The sequence below is a fragment of the Dreissena polymorpha genome, chromosome 2 (genome assembly GCF_020536995.1).
Source record: "Dreissena polymorpha isolate Duluth1 chromosome 2, UMN_Dpol_1.0, whole genome shotgun sequence".
NCBI classification, from domain to species: Eukaryota; Metazoa; Mollusca; class Bivalvia; order Myida; family Dreissenidae; genus Dreissena; species Dreissena polymorpha.
The window spans coordinates 106819568-106840005 of NC_068356.1; the positions used below are offsets into that span (position 1 = coordinate 106819568).

Consider the following 20438-nt stretch of genomic DNA (forward strand, 5'->3'; position numbering starts at 1 on the left):
CCGGGCCATAACTTTTCATTTATGGTGAGATTTTAAAATCATTCGGCAAATGTGTTTACCATCATTGGACGGTGTGTCGCGCGAAAGAATTACGTCGATATCTCCAAGGGCAAGGTCACACTTTGAGTTCAACGATCATAAATGAGCTTGTCCAGGCCTCAACTGTCATTCATTGTAAGATATTAAAATCATTTGGCACATTTGTTCACCATCATTGGACGGTGTGTTGCGCGAAAGAATTACGTCAATATCGTCAAGGTCAAGGTCACACTTTAAGTTCAAAGGTCGAAAATGAGCTTGTTCAGGCCATAACTATGTCATTCATTGTGAGATTTAAAATCACTTGGCACATATGTTCACCATCATTGGACGGTGTGTCGCGCGAAAGAATTGCGTCGATATCTCCAAGGTCAAAGTCATACTTTTGAGTTCAAAGGTCAAAAATGGCCATAAATGAGCTTGTCCAGGCCATAACTATGTCGTCTATTGTGAGATTTAAAAATCATTCGGCTCTTTTCTTCACCGTCATTGGACGGTGTGTCGCGTGAAAGAATTACGTCAATATCTTCAAGGTCAAGGTCAAACTTTTAGTTCAAAGGTCAAAAATTGCAATAAATGATCTTGTCTGGGCCATAACTTTGTCATTCATTGTGAGATTTTAAAATGACTCTGTACATTAATTTTGTTAACAGTCATTGAACGGCGTGTCATGTGAAAGAATTCTAGAGTTCAAAGGTCAAAATGGCTATAAATGATAATGGCATAATAATTCTTAAAAATCGCCATATATTAGATTCTCTTGTTTTGTGAAGACAGCATGCAAAATAGTTTGTGTCAATGCGGCACGTGGGGGTATACGCCACGTCTGTGACAAAGCTCTAGTTTTATATCCAACCAAAAGAAATCAGCTGACAGGAGAAATAAAATCAACTTCTTGATGAAAAATGCTTTAGTTTCATTCTTGACGTGCCGTATTATTTCTATATGTTTCCCTCCTTGAAGGAGTGGGAAGTATATCGTGGATATTTGTGCATTTGAGAGTCAAAATCCTTTATCATTTCATGACTGGTCATAAAAAACATTTTTCATGAATGCAAACCAATCAAATGCAAATACGATCTAACACTGAAATCAACTAACTTTATTTCATGCTCCTGTAAATTGCAACTAATTACAGAGTGGGTAATCTTGTGGTAGTCAAGATGGTGACGTCCATGCCAAGACAGTTATTTTTCGCCATTTTATATCCTTTTTTACTATCAAAAATGGTTTAATTTTTTAATGAGGCTCACTTTCCAGCCATATCAGTAAAAAGGTGATTTGGTATTAAATTTGATTTATATCTCATCTTTATTCCCTGCAAATTTCCTAAGTGGTGCTGTAATTTGGTCTTTCTGCTAAGAACTTTAGCAGCTAGCAAAATCTAGATATAGAGCCAATATTTATACAAAAGAAACGCTAGTAACTTTCTTGCTGATATGGCTGGAAAGTGAGCGGCATTCAAAACATAATACAAGTAATAAAGGGTATAAAATGGCGAAAAATATCTGCCTTGGCATGGAGGTTGCCATCTTGACTCACGTTATTACCCCCTCTGTAATAATTGAGAAGATTTGCATGCACATTAATATAATGTAATATGATTTAAAACAAATGCTCTATGCTGTATACAAAACATAGTTTTTACCTAGCTGCGTGTTGTTTTTTTCCGCTTGATTATATTATTTTATATTAATTAAATAAAATCATTCAGTTTCTGGCAATATTTTACACTGATATTATTAGAAGTCTTCATGCATTCACTGCATAGCATTAAATAAATAGCTTTGTACCATATCATCCAGTCTGCATCTGCACAATATAATACAAGAGTTTGTTTGACCTACAGATATGCAAATTGGTATGTTGTTGACCTGTGTTGAGAATATGTAACGTCATGACTTTACGCGTTAATGTCGGCCATCAACGTCATTGTAATTGTTCTGATTTAAATAGAGTAAATAAAGGATCGAACCGTTAAAAGGCGTAGTCAGGGGTGTGATTGAGGCAAAGTCAGAGGGGAGGAAAATTCTGTTGACTGATTTTGACTACGCAAATGGCGCGCATAACGCAATGACAAACATAAAAACAGACATTAAAATAAACAACTTTTTGAACTTCATAACAATATTTCTTTATAAAAACCTGTTGAACTTCACATTTAACATACTGAGGATGCAAAGTAAACAGTATTTATTGTGATCAATAGCAGCAGTTTTTCAATGTATTGAATGACAGTTAATAGACTAAATATAAACAAACACACTTGAGTGTTCTTCTGGTGTTAATGATGTATTAATTGAGTTAAATTAATATATTTAATTTGTTTACCTTTCAATATCTTGCATTTCACATCTTCACTCAGTTCAAAGCTATTTCAGTTAACTGAACAGCGTGACAAACATAATAAAGCAGAATATGCATATGAATCTGATTATACACAGACCCACAGACATATAAAAATCAAATCATGTTTGTCTATTTCCATGTTCGAACGATACTCTCTAAATTGTTTTACTTTGTGAGTAGACTACACTCCAATTTGCAAACACTGGTTTCCGTGACACAAATTCAGTGGGCACATTTCTTAACAAAATATGTGTTGCTTGTATCTAAAACGTAGTCTTTTTTTTGACAAACACATTTCATTATTCCTATCAGACTAGGTGATGTCAGTCGTTTATTCGATTGCTATTTGTTATTTCAATAATCTTAATTTTCTCTTCACAACGGCGCCATTTGCAAACAAATTACAGAGCGCATTTTAAGAACACAATTTTAATTGGAAGATTGGGAAACGACAGCCAATTATATGGCTCGTTTTAAAAATGCTTAGGCGGAATCTACCAGTGTAAAATGCGGAGAGATTTCGCGGGCCGCGGATATTTTGGACCGCTTATGAAATACGTCCGCGGAATCGGTGGTAGCCCCTCTCCCCCACATTTTTTAAAACGAATTTACGCAAATCTCAGAAGTGACATCCGGGACAACCCGATCCGCGGAAATCCGCGGAAAAATCACACCCCTGGTAGTACTTTCTAAGCAACATTTCTCACAACCTGCAATGACAGATGATGCCTATCCATTTTGAAGTCACATCAAAACCCAGGGGCTTGTAACATACACTTATATTCAGCTTGATATGTTGAGAATGTTTTTGACCTTCAATCATGCAAATAGGCATACATGTAATTCAAGGTGCTTTGTATTTTGTGGTCAAAGGGGCTTCTATCATGAATTTGTTTGTGGATGATACTTTAAGAACTCTGGAGAAAACAAAGTGACTATTCAACTCTAGAACAACATTTTAATATGACAGTTTCGATAAAGTTGTTTATGTTGACAATACCTAGACCAGGTTTGAATCTTGCTTATGTGGTCAAAAACTAGCTCACCTTGTAAAATCTTTGAACAAGAGATGTGTCAAAAATCAAGATATTGTAGTGAGCTGGTTTTAAGTACAAAAATTGTTTACCTTTTAAATACTTGTGTGTACAGTGACATTCGGTTGGTCTGGTGTTTTTACAAACATAATAAGTAGAATATGCATATGAATCTGATAATACACAGACCCACTAACATATAAATCAAACCATGTTTGTAATTTACCATTTTTGACCAAGAATCCTGCCACTGTTCTTTCTTGTAAAGTTGACTTGAAAACGGTCCGCTCGTAAACACACTTTTACTTCAATTATCTATGTTTAACACTGAATGTTTATAGCTTAAAATAACTCTCCGTGAAAGTTGAGTACACATATTTTGCTAATCCATGCATGTTATACGAATATCTTCATTATTTGTATTGTTATTTGTAATGTTCAGTAGAAATCGGCATGTGATTTTTCCACTGTCCGCCATCTTGGAATGTCGACTTGTGGGTAATTTTTGCATAGCAACACACAGCGGTGTAAACATAAATCTCACCGGCGCTATTATTAAGCTTTAGGTAAGAAAGCTGCACTATTTTTAGCAGACGTAAGGTCATTATTTAGTTCATATAGTCTGTTTTAAATTGTTTTGTCATTTAAAGTCTATTTTATTATTTATAAGTGTTAAGCGTGCGAGCGTTCCATAATTGGTCACGGCAGTTATTGTGACCCGTTTTTGGTCACACTGTGACCAATATTTGGTCACAGTGACCAACTTCTGGTCACAGTGACCAATTTCTGGTCACAAGCGGAACGCCGCGGCTATATAAAGTGACCAAATTTGGTCACAAGATTCATTCTAGTCAAAACCTTAAGGCAGGCAACATCCACGCCAATTTTTTTCTTAAAAAGTACTTTTTCTTTTCGTGAGTAATTTAAGTAACTTATAATAACAGTAATACCTTTGTAAGCAGATAATATAGCGAACATTTAACATATTTCATTAAACTTGAGCATTATTTAAAGTATTCAATCTATTTTGGTTATGATCGTTGGCAAGTGTCATTGTTCCTTAAATTCGACGAGGTCCCGTTTACGAGTGTAATGTCCATTGTCAAAAATATCTATTTTGACGCGCAGTTTACCGTCGCAAGATTGAAAGTATTGTAAAACCTTAATAAAGGTTGCAGGTCATTTTGTTGTTGGAAATATAACATTTTGTTGAGTTATTCGTGGAAACTGAATAAAAGTTGTTTGAAGTTGAATCGGACTTTGAGTTAAACATTAACCACCAATGATAAGGAGCGCACTAACGGAGCGTAACATAATTTATGGTGACGGCGGTGAGATCAGCTGTTATATGCTGGTCTAGTGAAATGAACAATACGCAGAATAAACATTTGGTGTTAATGTAAACTAAAACCGCAATAAACTAACGCTTGATATTTACGCTACCGAATTATTTATAAACGAGATATTTAGCACATCTAACAGAAAATAAATAATAAACTACACTAGAGTTGACATACACATTAAATAAATAAAATAGAATGTATTTCCAAACACACATTAACTGAAAATTATATTAAGCGAGAAAAGTAATAAACATTACTAAACATGCTTTCCCCAAATCGAGTCGATAGCGAAATAAGTTTTCAACGACGGACTGAAAATGAGGAGGAAGACAGCGACGTACAGGCAAGCCACGAAAGGGAGCGGGACGACGACGTGGACAGTACCGCCGACGTTGGCCAATCGACCGAGGGTTCGGTGATCCAAACGCAGTTGGCGAGTATCGCAACTGTGCTCAAAGATGTTGTTCGGGAGTTGAACAATTTGAAACAAGATCGCCAAACAAGTAGTACCGCTATGTGCATGGACACAAACAATAACAAGGACAAGAGCACTGGGGCAAGCGCTGTTGAGTCGGGGTCGGCTACTTATACGCGGAACGGAGTAGCAGGGCCTCTGCAAGGGAGAGAATACAGAGACGGGAGTCGGCAGGTGTACGAAAATATAACCTCCCACGGGCGTTGCAGTGTGCCTAGGTACCAGGATGGTACCGGTGCAGAAGAAAGGGGTTCATATGTCCATCGATACGACGGTGAACGGCGTGAACTGGACGAGGTTATACTTAACTACGATCGCAGACAAGCCGGTCAAACAAGGGACAGTGCGCGTTACGGTCCGGAAGTGAGGTATGCGAACGACATGGAACCATACGGGGTTAGGTTCGCTACTCCACTTGTTGCTAAACCGCTTCCAGTAAAACTGCCGGCATACTCCGGAAAGGAAGAGTGGGCTACCTGGATTGCACAATTCGAAATTATTGCGAGCAGGTTCCACTGGAGCGAAGACGAGAGGCTGAACCAACTGCTTCCCAGATTAGAAGGTGCTGCAGCCCAATTTGTGTTCACGCAGCTATCGCCGCATATCATCAACAATTACCACGAGCTAATTGCTGAAATTAATAGCCGGTTCAGGGTAATTGAGACACCAGGTGCGTTCGCCGCCAAGTTCAGCAGAAGGTCCCAGCGACATGGTGAAAGTTTGGAGGAATATGCGGCCGATCTCAAGCGTCTCTATGACAAGGCGCACAGCTACAGAGACCGGCGTACCAGAGACGAGGACTTGGTAAGAAGGTTTCTCGACGGCCTGAGTGACGAGGAGCTCAAATTTGAAATTGAGTTCAATAAGGACCCAAGGAACATTGACGAGGCGGTCTATTACGCCGTAAATTACATCCAGATACGGAAGTCCGGTAAGGGTGAACGGAGGGACAAACACAATGCTCGGAGAGTAACTGCAAGCTATTCAGGTGATCGCGACTTCCGGTCGTCTCGAGATGCTGAAGGAGAGGGTGCAGCAGCGAAAAGGACTAATGTGACATGGACACCTAAAGGATCGAGTGAGGGGGCGAGAAAGCAGATGGAAGCTGAAACCGATGAAACAAATAACAATGATATCAAGGAGCTGCTGAGCAGAATTGAAAAGTTAGAGCGACAGAATGGGTCCAGTAGATGGTCGGGTAACGGAAGACGAAACGTAGAATGTTTCCGATGCCATAAGCAAGGGCATTATGCAAGGGAATGTCCAGGTACACCAGATGGCTGCTCAGAAAACCTCATTGTCGCATCAGATCACCATTTAAATGTGCAAGGACCGACTCTTGCGGCCAAAGAGTGGTCCAATTAGAAAATAAATCTGAAGGCCATACGAACACTGAATCATTATCAGCAGAATATCAAAATCCACCTAAAGCGCGAATCACTGATGAATACCGAGAAGTACATTTCGCCAAAGGGGTGTCCTATGTAAATCGGCGTAGCCAGGGGCTTTATGTCGAGGGGTATGTCGGGGACATACCAGTTGCGTTTACTGTGGACACAGGGGCGACAATATCCGTGGTATCCCAGAATATTTATAACAAGATGAGCATGCAGGAGAAACCAGCCTTAAATAGGTCTGTGAGTTTAATGGGAGCCAATGGGTTACCTATAACGGAGTTAGGTACGGGCTGGTTTAAACTCAGGATAGGACCAATCACGTTGGAGCGTGAGGCGGTTGTGGCAGATATTAAGGATGACGCGTTGATTGGTTATGATGTACTAGGTGATGAGTCAGTGGACATTTTGTTTAGCCGGAACGTTATGGTGTTGAATGGCATTGAGATACCAGGCATGAAGTGTGGATCAGCCAAAAGAGTAAATGTAATAGAAAAGGCAGCTAAACCATGTGGACAAAACACAGTTTCTGATGAAGCTTGCATTTTGAACAAGGACAGTAGTGAGCAGAGTGCTGGATGCACTGCGATCGAGTCGAGGGATACACAGCGACGAGTGAAGATGACGGAAGCTACAAAGATGAGACACACATCTGGGTTGTGTTGTAGCGGTCGACCCTTGAGGGGAACGAAAGCCTGTTCGCATATTGGGCGAGATTACGAATGCAAACAAAGTGTTACGGGCGAGACAAGCGGCAATCATAACGACGCGGTAAAGTCATCGGTACGTGATACATTGGAAGTTGCGGCGAGGAGGGCGAATGAGGCTATAGATGATGTTGTTATGACGGAACCACCAGACCATCCACTACTGCTGTATGAGAGATCAGCGTCAGAGAACGTGGAACCTCTAGGGCAACCAGTAGGCGATCCAGTGAAGAGGACCTTTCGTTTTAGATGTTCTAGGGAACCTTACAGGGAGTTGCAACTACACAGTCGCACTGAACAGATTTAAATGTCATGGTGTACAGAACATATTAAACAATTAAAACAGTCTATGGGAGCGCATTGATGACAAATACTTGACTTCAAGTGAACATCCCACTATCAGTTAACTAATATTTTTGTTCACTTAAATATTGTGTGTATTTAACAGAATGGCAGTGCTATTAATGCAAGAAAATTATTAAAACAGTGCGCGTTGTTGAATTTTGTAGTATTAAATTAATTAGGATGCCTTCTTTAAATGTGTACGGTTATCTTATAACATTAATTCTACGGAAGCTCGATATGGACAGTTATACATGGATATTCTGGAACATGACATTTTAGTGGAATTTTATTTAAATGTGTATTGGCTACAGGAGTTTAGCCAAAATTTGTGGGGGGTAATGTAGTGAGCTGGTTTTAAGTACAAAAATTGTTTACCTTTTAAATACTTGTGTGTACAGTGACATTCGGTTGGTCTGGTGTTTTTACAAACATAATAAGTAGAATATGCATATGAATCTGATAATACACAGACCCACTAACATATAAATCAAACCATGTTTGTAATTTACCATTTTTGACCAAGAATCCTGCCACTGTTCTTTCTTGTAAAGTTGACTTGAAAACGGTCCGCTCGTAAACACACTTTTACTTCAATTATCTATGTTTAACACTGAATGTTTATAGCTTAAAATAACTCTCCGTGAAAGTTGAGTACACATATTTTGCTAATCCATGCATGTTATACGAATATCTTCATTATTTGTATTGTTATTTGTAATGTTCAGTAGAAATCGGCATGTGATTTTTCCACTGTCCGCCATCTTGGAATGTCGACTTGTGGGTAATTTTTGCATAGCAACACACAGCGGTGTAAACATAAATCTCACCGGCGCTATTATTAAGCTTTAGGTAAGAAAGCTGCACTATTTTTAGCAGACGTAAGGTCATTATTTAGTTCATATAGTCTGTTTTAAATTGTTTTGTCATTTAAAGTCTATTTTATTATTTATAAGTGTTAAGCGTGCGAGCGTTCCATAATTGGTCACGGCAGTTATTGTGACCCGTTTTTGGTCACACTGTGACCAATATTTGGTCACAGTGACCAACTTCTGGTCACAGTGACCAATTTCTGGTCACAAGCGGAACGCCGCGGCTATATAAAGTGACCAAATTTGGTCACAAGATTCATTCTAGTCAAAACCTTAAGGCAGGCAACATCCACGCCAATTTTTTTCTTAAAAAGTACTTTTTCTTTTCGTGAGTAATTTAAGTAACTTATAATAACAGTAATACCTTTGTAAGCAGATAATATAGCGAACATTTAACATATTTCATTAAACTTGAGCATTATTTAAAGTATTCAATCTATTTTGGTTATGATCGTTGGCAAGTGTCATTGTTCCTTAAATTCGACGAGGTCCCGTTTACGAGTGTAATGTCCATTGTCAAAAATATCTATTTTGACGCGCAGTTTACCGTCGCAAGATTGAAAGTATTGTAAAACCTTAATAAAGGTTGCAGGTCATTTTGTTGTTGGAAATATAACATTTTGTTGAGTTATTCGTGGAAACTGAATAAAAGTTGTTTGAAGTTGAATCGGACTTTGAGTTAAACATTAACCACCAATGATAAGGAGCGCACTAACGGAGCGTAACAATATGTGTCACAAATCAAGAAGACACATTAATGACACAGATGAAACTTCATTATTTTTCTTTTTGCAATAAATATGCTACATTTTAATGTCACTCCAAATAAGGTCACTAGGTCACATGTTAGAAAATCTATGTTACAATTCTAGAAGCCTCATTTACGATTATGACAGGTTCAGAATGTGTCCAGTTCAAAGTTGGGTCATGTGTGTCCAAAAACTTGGTCACCAGGTCGTTTTGAGACAAGCTTTTTTATCAATTGATAAGCCAGATTAATGACTCTTTTATCTTTATAAACTTGGTCATATTGTTAACCTTGACAAAATCTTGATAAAATTAAAATCTGGGTCAACTGTGTCCAAAAACTAAGTCACAAAAAAAAGAAAAAAAAAGAGTCTTGTTACCACTCAAGAAGCCTTATTGACTCGATCTCGATGAGACATAGTCAGAATGGTTAGGTTGACAATACCAAGGCTATGCTTAAATCTAGGTGGAGTGTGTTCATTAAATAGGTATCAGGTCAAGTCTTTAACAATCTATGTACCTTAAACTCATGTGCATGCTATGGTCCATCAGGGCCTGATAAAGGATCAGAATGCAGGCCGAACATTGATGATTGTTTTGCAGACAAGCGCAATACTTAAATGTCCTATATTTTGTTGGTGCATAATGTCCTCTCTACTATTTGTTTTTTGGGAACAGAGACCCAAACCATCAGTCTAACAATTGGATTTCAGTTGCTGAGAAACATCTTTATACATTTATGAATGCTTTTATTGTAAATTGTTCATAAATAAAAAGGGAATTGATATTTTACAAGCAGCATAAATGTATTCATACAAGCTCAAAATTAACAAATTCAATATAAAAAGTACAATATATGTGCAGTTAAAAACATGATACATGCAGAATTATATATATACACTTGTAAGAATAAGTACACACTTGTAAGTTCAGTTTTTACATTCCATCAGTCAGAATGAAACCTTTAAACACAACAGGTAAGAATGAAACCTTTAAACACAACAGGTTCATTTCACATTTGAAGTAAAACACATTCAGCAACATACAAGATGTGCTATGTGCAGGTATAGGCACACAATAGTACATATTAAAGCAGTATATGGGGAGAACATCTCCTTGATCCACTTTTTTCTTGAGCAACTAAGGTAGAGCCCACCTAAGTAACCTTCTTTTAAACTAATTTAAAAATCCAATCAGTGCTTTTTGACACAACACACATCAAAACCCTACCAATACCAGACACTTTCCATGCATCAGAGCAGAACCCATTGACCAGCTTTGGAAGAGGACCACCCATCGATCAGATGTGTGGAATTATTTAAATTTATTAGGATATGTTGTCCAAAGACGTCTATTTATAGTTCTGAAGCAATCTTATGCAGCGCCCATGGAATAAATAAGCAATGGTATAAGTAAGGAAATGTATTTTTACTAGTATTATATGCACACTATATTCATACACATTTTCACAGTTGTATATATCAGAACATATAACACCACATGATAACATTGGGTAACACTGCTGGATGCCAGCATGTACACATGGATTGAATAATGTTATTACTTCCAATGAACAAGAGCACTGCATAACAGGTGCCACGCTCGGCTGCGAAAGCTTGTCAGATTTTTTTTTTTTTTTTAGAGGTCACATTGACCTTTGCCTAGTGACCCAAAATGGGTGTGGCGTGTAGAACTCATCAAGGTGCATCTACATATGAAGTTTCAAAGTTGTAGGTGGAAGCACTTTTATTTTAGAGGCAACGTTAAGGTTTTAGCATGACGCCGGCGGACGGCGAGCAGGCTATGACAATAGCTCGGTTTTTTTCCGAAAACAGCCTCGCTAAAAATGTGTCTATGACAAATTGAAATTGATGAAATCACCTACAGCTCACCAACTGTTACCAGATTTCCACTAGCAGCCATCTTGAGTGACCCATTTGCACTGGCTTCAAGAACATGTGCACCAAGAGTGGTCAGAAGTCAAGCCTATGGCACAAACATTGCGTGGCACCATGTGTTTACACTCTAGTTTACACTTTTGATCACAAATCATTTATGATTAAGAAGTTCCACGAGCATGTGGCCACAGCCATGTGTGTGAATAAAATGTGTCCGTTGAAGAATTTCTGTGTTTCAGCACAACCTGAAAAATAGCAGTTTTATTTCAATTTTTTACTGTCTTTTTTTAAAAATGACTTATTCAGACTATGATAGCATTGATAAGAGCAATAGTTCATGACAAGAGATCCATGATGTCCCTTAAGCGTTCACCTGGATTCAAGGTACAAGCATGACTTATTTTTTGACTTCATGTGCCATAAGATTTTTATACTTGTCCTAGGTATGGTAAAGATAAACATTCAGAACAAAATGCATTGTAATTAGGCCACACATGAGGCAGTAAATAGTGTTTTTATGGTTTGCTGGGATTAGACCCAGTGTTTTTTTTATAAGATTTGGTCGAAATTGTGACCTCATGGAAATGAGTTAAAACTTAATGACACACAATGAGGAACATCGACTGATCACAATAGTTCACCTTGCGCTCTAGTGAGCTAACAAAAAAATTGGAATTAAAGTTTCGTCTATATTTGCTTTTTTAATTAAACTAGAGACTTTTCAATCCATTGGTTGTTACTCACAGTTTTGCTGTATTGAGGATATCTTCACAGAGTTTCTTGTAGTGCCAGGTGTCTCCTTTCACTCGTTTTCTAGCCACGCCTACGAAGCTCATCTTTGGTATGGAGCATACCTCCAGGTCGAAGGCAAGCTTCACCCGACCCCAGTCATCCATCACAGTGCACCGCAGCGTGTAACTGGACACACACAGTTATAATCATCTAGTTATTCATCATCAAATATATGGAGATATTTTTATGATATCAGATATGGCTTAATTCACTATCTCAGATATTCAAAACATCATTTTACTTAAAATGACTAACGACTATTTTCTGATTGCTTATAACAACAAACCTAAGCTCAGTATGTTTCCTATTAAGTGGATCATCCAGTTTTTGAACACTAATGAGTTTTACATCATTTACTAGCACCCATGACAATGACTGGTTTTATCCAAATGTTCAATATTTGACAGTTGTATGTAGCAGACTATCACCATTAGTTCTAGAAATGTAACAGCCATACAAATATGAGGTTGAAAAACAGGATTGAAAAGACAAACAAGTTAATTGACAATACATTTGAACAGGACAGAGCGCTGGACATAATAGTTCTTGTCAAGAGTTTTGGGTCCTTTTTTCTAAACAAAACTGTTGTTGGTTTTTTTAAAAGTTATTTTAGATAACAAGTAATTTAGAATTTTTATAATTTGCAAAATATCCTACGAGATACATTAACCTTAATTTTTAGTAGAAACCTTAATTTTAGTAGAAACCATTTTTCTATATTTACTAACAATGACCTTGACCCAATGTGCATCACATCCAAAGAAAAATAATGTTGTTTTACAATAGATATATGCTTGCATCACTATAGCTCAATTAATTCCCAAGATATAATCTAAGAGTGATTTTGAACTTTACAGCACACCTCATGTGCAATCCCAAGCTATATCTTCTGGATACAAGGCATTAATGTACGCAGTTTACATAGGATACAAGGCATTAATGTACGCAGTTTACATAGGATACAAGGCATTAATGTACGCAGTTTCAATTTGTTATTGAGTTATTTAAAGATAACCATTTTATCTATATTAAGAAACAGTGACAAAAACACTTTGTTTTTGAGTTAATAACTGGAAATTATGTTCTCCATTTTAAGTAAAAGTGATGTTACATTGACCTCATGCATGCCACTAACAAGGAATGGATCAGTGTTCTCCAGAAGCACCGGAAGCCGGCAATTTCACTGGTAACATTCAATCTAGATACCAGCTACTTTCCCAAAAATATCAATTGAAATGTTGCAAATACAACTGTTTTATTGCTTCGTCGCAGGCTACTTAAAAAAACAAAACTGGCTTCTCACATTTTCTGGAGAACACTGATGGATATTAGGTATTTATATTTAGTTTCATTATCCATAGGTAAATTTAAATTTAAAATTACAAATGTATTCTTGAGTTATTAAGCAAAAACCATGCATCTACATTAACAAGCAAATTTGTTGAATTTATATCTCCCGCCAATTTTCAAAATGTTGTGACACAAAAACCAAAGGACAACGCCAATTCCATATCCCTCCTCCCTGGGTTGGGGGGATAATAACCATGATATTGACCTTGTCCTCAACCACCCTTGGTGCAATCAAAAGCTAAATCTATTTATAAATGTATGAAGTTTCATTTCAATTACCCACTTTGTTATGGAGAACTTGAGTGGTTGTAAGTTTGAATGTAATCCCTCGAGCCATTCCTGAGAGCTAGCTTACCAAACATTAAACCAATGCCATCGTGAGTAGGGAAATAAAATAGTTTGTCTTTGCTTTTCGTCAAGCTAAAAATAATACTGCCATAATGCATACATATAAGAGACAAAAGGCTAACATTGTTTAAAAATGCTGAGATATTAGATCCATTACATGTGACCAAGTGGTTGCACGACTTACTCGCTCTGTTTGTAAGGAATGAACTTCTTTTCCACTGTGGACTTCAAACTGGCCAGAGCAAGGTCAGCATTAGTCTTATTGGTCCGGAACACATTGTGAAGAGCCTATATGGGAGAGAACAATGCAAAATACAGGGATCAAAGTCATTCAAGCAAATTAATAACAGAATCAGATAACCGACCAAAACTAAAGCAAAATTTAATAGAAGCTTTACTCAGAGTAGATAACACTGAATGGCACTGAAAGCCATAAATGGGGTATCACTGGAGGAGTTTCACTACTTACCTTGACTTTCCTGGGCCCATCGCTCGAGGAGTTCCGCTGCTTCTTCGGTGTAAGCATATTGAACATTTTCTCGAGGCTACCAAACACGGAGCCCTTCTTGGACTTGCTGGGGGTGAGATCCATGTGGGCCTTGTACAGCTCCTCATCCACTGACGCTGCTCGGCTGTAACCAACACAACAATTTCAACTCATGCAACATTGTGCTGGTCTAAAGGTTAAGTACATTCTAGAAATATGAAGCACATATAAAGTGATTCACATGACAAAAACTCCATGTCATGTTCAATAATAATGCATCAATACAGCTTGACAGTATAGGAAGACCTATATTTGTACAGGAGTAACATTTCATTATCAAATTCCATTTGAATATAAAAACAAAATAAAAAACTTTGACCAGACATTAGACCTCTGGTGAAACAAAGATCGTCATCATTATTATGAATAATTGAACGATAGTTGCAACAACAACAAATTCACATCTGAATTGGAAGAAGGATATCGAAATCTGCAAGAATACAGTTTAAAACGCACTAAGTGGCCCCGTGACCAAGTTTTTGACCCGGCATGACACATATTCGAACTTGACCTAGACATCATCCAGATACAATTTCTGACCAAGTTTGGTGATCGGATGAAATTTTCGGGACAAAGAGACCGACCGACCAAGTGACACCTATATAGCCCCCATTACCATTGATGTAATCAGTACTGGGCGAACATCACACCTTAAAAGAACTTATCGGATTTAAATTGATCTCAAAAATCAATCCTGGATGGATCAAATATGGATTTCTAGAATTATCCCGTCAATTGACACCCCTGTTAAACAGTATACATATAGGATCTTGCATAAGTGGTCGTTTTGTATTAAATTTATTTAAAAAGTCATCTAAATAAAGATAAAAACAAGGCTTGCCTGGTTTTTATCTTTATTTAGACGAGTTTAATAAATTCAATACAAAATGACCACGAATCTAAGATTCTATTTATAACATGACCAACACATTTTATTTTTATTATACGTTCTTTTCACCGTTTATTCACATTGAAAAAGAGTTTTACTGAAGAAATTCGCTGGAATAATGACGTCATTTTGTAAAACAAGAGCACCGCCTTGCGGTTGCAGACCGCTCATCTATTTTCTTTTTCAGGGGTTGTAATATTCCGGATTGATCCGGAAATCCGGATTTCAAGGCACCAGGGTCACTTTTGAGATCAATAAAAATTCGAGTTTTGTTGGGGGGGGGGGAGTAAGGAGTGATTCTTGGTTTATTTCGGTTCTACAGAAGATAACTCCTGCGCTGATATCATAAAATTTATTAGTGTCGTGTTCTGAGAAAACTGGGCTTAATTCATGTGCCTAAAGTGTTGTCCCAGATTAGCCTGTGTAGTCTCCTTACCGAAAATCAAGTTTAGGCGGAAAGTGTCGTCCCTGATTAGCCTGTGCGGACTGCACAGGCTAATCTGGGACGACACTTTACGCACATGTATTATGCCCAGTTTTATCAGAACAAGACACATTAGTATTTATCCTGTGAATTCCAATCAACAATGCATTTATAAACATGGAGTAACAACGAAAAAATCCCAAGTTTTAAGGTTAATTTTGACCACGTAACCTATGTTTAGAAGCTTATAAACGTAATTACTTTTTTATATTTTTATTGTTTCTTTACATAAAAGATTAATTTGATAAACTGTGACATTGGAACATAGGAAAACAACCGTGAATCTTACTTTGCGTGAACAGGTGTGTGGGGGGTGGTAAATTTAGCCACTTGACGAATAATTTATGATTACGTTTTCTTGTAACAGCATCAGTTTTTAGGTGGAAATCGTTAATATTATATATATTTATGTGATATTATTTAGTGCTGTTTATATAATGGGCTAAGGTTGTACTTTTTAATGATTATTTTTTTATTTCAATTTTTCCTGTATTGATTTTTTTTCAAAATATTTGGTTAATGTAGTATAATATTATGCTGAAAAATATAAGTAAATTCTTGGAAAAAAATCTTTCTTTTGCTATAATAAAATGCATTTAAAACTGCTTGGAAATGCAATCTAGAAGGGTCTGAAAATGATTTAAATCAATTTTTGTCCGGGGGACTTAGCCCCCCTTTATCCCCCTGACAAAGGCGCTGCCCCTTGACCCCGCTGGTGGCCTGCAGAGCCAGACCCCTGGCTTGTTTTCAGGATTGGCAATCTGGTCCTGTTATGACCCCTGCTTTTTAAAGGTGAAGGGACTCTCAATTTAAATCACAAAGGATGGAGAGGTGGAGTGAAGAGGGGTGTATAGTGTGGGGGTGTGGACATTTATTACATTATCTTCCAAAAATGCGGAAAAAAAATGCAAAGAAAAATTTCGGGGGGGGGGGCACGGGGGATGGTTTAGGTGGAGTCTATTGTGGTATGTCAGGTAAGAGTAGTTTTGTCAAAGTGTCAATCAAATCTAATCATAAATAAAGAAGTTATGGCAATTTTAGCAAAATTTAATAATTTTACCTTGAGTCAAGGTCATTCAAAGGTCAAGGTAAAATTCAACTTGCCAGGAACAGTAACCTCATGATAGCATGAAAGTATTTGAAGTTTGAAAGCAATAGCCTTGATACTTTAGAAGTAAAGTGGATCGAAACACAAAATTTAACCATATATTCAAAGTTACAAAGTCAAAAAAGGGCCATAATTCCGTAAAAATGACAACCAGAGTTATGCAACTTGTCCTTTTACTGTCCCCTTATGATAGTTTGTGAGTGTTCCAAGTAGGAAAGCAATATCTATGATACTTTAGGGGTAAAGTGGACCAAAACACAAAACTTAACCAAATTTTCAATTTTCTAAGTATAAAGGGCCCATAATTCCGTCCAAATGCCAGTCAGAGTTACATAACTTTGCCTGCACAGTCCACTTATGATAGTTAATAAGTGTTGCAAGTATGAAAGCAATAGCTTTGACACTTAAGGAATAAAATGGACCTAAACACAAAACTTAACCAAAATTTTCAATTTTTTAAGTATAAAAAGGACACATAATTCTGTCAAAATGCATGCCAGAGTTATCTAACTTTGCTTGCCCAGTCCCCTCATGATAGTAAGTAAGTGTACCAAGTTTGAATGCAATAGCATTGATACTTTCTGAGAAAAGTGGACCTAAACACAAAACTTAATTGGACGCCAACGCCGACGCCAAGGTGATGACAATAGCTCATAATTTTTTTTCAAAAAATAGATGAGCTAAAAATGATGTCATTTCACAGTTATATAACTAGTGTAATAACACCCATGTAATAAACAAAATTGAGCATTACGTTATTTCAATCCTGGAGCGTAGGTCATGTTATAAATTCATTTAGTTTATAATAGACACAAAATATTCTACGCCTACTTTTTGGAAGCACTCAGTGGTGTTTCCTTCTCCAGGTTGTTCAGCTGTGAATCATATGAGCGAGAGGGGGACAGTGTGCTGTTCAACATCGAGCCATTCAGCATCTTGCCTGGGGTGCACACTGAAATCACATACTACAGTATTATGGACTGGAGTCAAGCAAGACAATGAAAACATGAAAACAAAGAACAAACTTATCATTTGTATAGCCTATAATAGGCTAGTAACAGACAATTTGGTTTAGGCTAGTAACATAACACATAGGCTAGAAAACGACTGTAGACTTACAATAGACTGCAAAATATTATCTGGTAACTAACAGACAACAATGGATTGGGCCGGTGGTTTGGATACAGTGGATAGAGGTGTGTCACACTTACACGTGTCATCAAGGGCAATAGGAAGCTGCTTAGCCATCAGCGGTGATCTGGGCTTTCTGTTCTCAAGGTTGTTCTGTTCTATTAAGGTATTTGCATTTTTATTGGTAGCAATCAAAGAGCGTGGGGTTTTATTTCTGATGATAGGTGTTTCAGGGACCAGGAAGTTTTCCTTGTTTGTGTCTTTGCTATCTGAAAAGGGAAGCCTCTCCCTGGCGCGTCCCTTGGGTCTCTCAGTCCTGGACCCAGCCTTGGTCTCAGTACGCCGCTGGGGACCAGATGATGGCTCTGGTGGACTACGGCTGGCAGTGTCTGCACTCTGACTTCGGGGCTGGCAGGGAAAAAAACAATAACAATAAATAAATCTGCTTATACATGTACAGTCAATGGCCACTTGAATTAAGCGACCTTTGTCTTATGTGACAACTTTGAATTCCCCCAATGTTTTCCACTCTATTTTGATATTGTATAAAGTGTCTCTTTCTTACGCGACTAGCGATCACTGATTTTCATGTAATTTGAAGTCTGAATCTTGAAATTAGCGACCACTTTAGAGTAAACATGGAAAATATGTTGACCATTAAGAGACGAACTTGATAGACGATTTATCGTCAGTTTGTCGTAATCAAAGGATTTATCGTCAGTTTGACGTAATCAAAGGAAAGCAGCTTCCTGTCAAGAATAAAACAACACTTTCTCGCAGATAAAAGACTTCCTGTCTAGCGATCAACATGCTAAACCAATCGTGTAATAGCATGTGCATAGCTCCGCCTCACGGATCTTTTACAGATAACCAAGGTGGAGTTAACAGTTGAAGTGCACTACCAGTTGCGCTGATATTGAACACTTGATTAATACATGCTCAGTTCCTATTTGCAATCAAAATTACTCGGCCTAAGATCTGGATACAATTTCAGCGAAAGGCAAAGGATATACCAACTTGCTGTAAATTTCTAAAAAAAATTGTGATCTTTTGGTGCTTACGAAATTCCAACACATTGTCAATAACGTAAACAGCGTTTTGTTGGATTATTACTAGTTATCAAATTGCAAGGTATTGATATTTTAAACTAAGCTGATATCTTTATTATTTAATATAATTCAAATGCTATACATGATAGTTTTGTCACTGAATTGGTCTATGAATTTGACAGTGATAATGATTTTACTTTTTCTCAGAATGGTCTTTTTTAAAGACCATTTTATTAAAATTCAACTTGGTTACTCTCTTGATTGGTCGCTTAATACAATATTGACTGCATAACAAATAACCAGTTTAAAGAATATGTTTTGTGTATGCCTATACAATATTGGTAATTAATTAGAAGACACATTCTCTCTTGGTTTGCAGCAAGCTATGCAATATGTTTTATGATACTCTTTTCAAAGAAGGTCCTGCTTTTTTACATACAAGTGTGTGTACAAACCCTGGGTGTGTCCTGAGTCTGCTTTAGTTGCTGCTGTATCAGCCTCACAGGTCGGCCCTTCATTTTCTTCTCCAGAAGAAGAAAGTAGGTCGCCGTCAGGTAATCAAACTGCCACTAAGACACACAGACGGATGCTCAATGAGTAGGCAATCAAGGGACAGGCAGTGGTTTTGGAGAATTCTCAATTGGTTGGTACTACACTGCAACTCCAATATATCACGGTCCGTTATATCGCATTGTCCAATTTATTGCGAATCGGCTATGGCTCCCAAATATCTGACGAGCATAATCCCCAAATGACATTTTTTAATCTGATAATTTGCAGAGATTAAAAAGCCGTTTCAAGCTAGTATTTCACCCTTTTCACCCACTTTAATTTTCTGTATAATCCAGTTTTGTCCAGATTGTTTGCTTTCATTGTACATCACTTTCACACTTGTGTACTGCGATAAACAATAACCCCACTTGCCAAACATCACAGGTCATTTCGGGTGTTACCATTCTTAATTGAATTTGCTTTGAACTGCCGAAACACACCAGTCCACACCTGAAGGTGTTAACAATTATAACTGTAAATGTCACTAGTCAATACTGACCTATCTCAACAATATTTGCGTGTTAGATACAGTGTAAACTACTTGCTTATAATTTAGGGGTAAAGATCTCTCAGTTTGTCAAAATGCACTACTATTAAAGCCCATGCTTTCCACGAGAATGTATGACGTCATATTGTACATGGGTCTTATTTGTGCATGCTTTCTTGAACAATAAAACTTGGAAATGGTTTTCGGATTACAAATTTAATTATACGCATTTGAAAATACGTACATGAAATCATGTTTTGTATTATACCAAAGCGATATAACACATAATTCAATAAGGTAGGTAAATAGAGTGTTTTGGGATTGCCAAACTATCCTAATGCATACATATACATGCATGAATAACCTGACAATTTATTTCGCGCGCCGGATATATCACAGTCGCTATCTTTGGACCCCTTCAACCGCGATATATTGGAATTGCAGTGTATTTGACTTGCAAACAATCCAAAATATGAAGAAAAAACTACCTGTTTTCAATTA

General features: G+C 37.3%; 3 protein-coding genes across 3 annotated transcripts in view; 1 reads left to right on the forward strand and 2 right to left on the reverse strand.

Moving 5' to 3' along the window:
• LOC127868399 (ubiquitin conjugation factor E4 A-like) overlaps positions 1-20438 on the reverse strand; it is a 155250-nt gene that overhangs the window by 55618 nt on the left and 79194 nt on the right. The window lies entirely within an intron of this gene.
• LOC127868414 (uncharacterized) lies at positions 6489-8514 on the forward strand. Its single transcript, XM_052410183.1, has one exon. It carries the CDS (start codon positions 6500-6502, stop codon positions 7646-7648), a length of 1149 nt encoding a protein of 382 aa, XP_052266143.1. The 5' UTR covers positions 6489-6499; the 3' UTR covers positions 7649-8514.
• The window catches only part of LOC127868408 (maternal embryonic leucine zipper kinase-like), a 66431-nt gene continuing 56171 nt past the window's right edge, over positions 10179-20438 (reverse strand). The window contains exons 10-16 of the mRNA XM_052410176.1: positions 19354-19467; positions 17930-18257; positions 17550-17670; positions 14160-14322; positions 13875-13978; positions 11945-12118; positions 10179-11445 (exon numbers count right to left, since the gene is read on the reverse strand). Of these exons, the coding sequence (XP_052266136.1) occupies positions 11436-11445; positions 11945-12118; positions 13875-13978; positions 14160-14322; positions 17550-17670; positions 17930-18257; positions 19354-19467 (1014 nt within the window). The 3' untranslated portion in view covers positions 10179-11435. The remainder of the gene's footprint in view (positions 11446-11944; positions 12119-13874; positions 13979-14159; positions 14323-17549; positions 17671-17929; positions 18258-19353; positions 19468-20438) is intronic.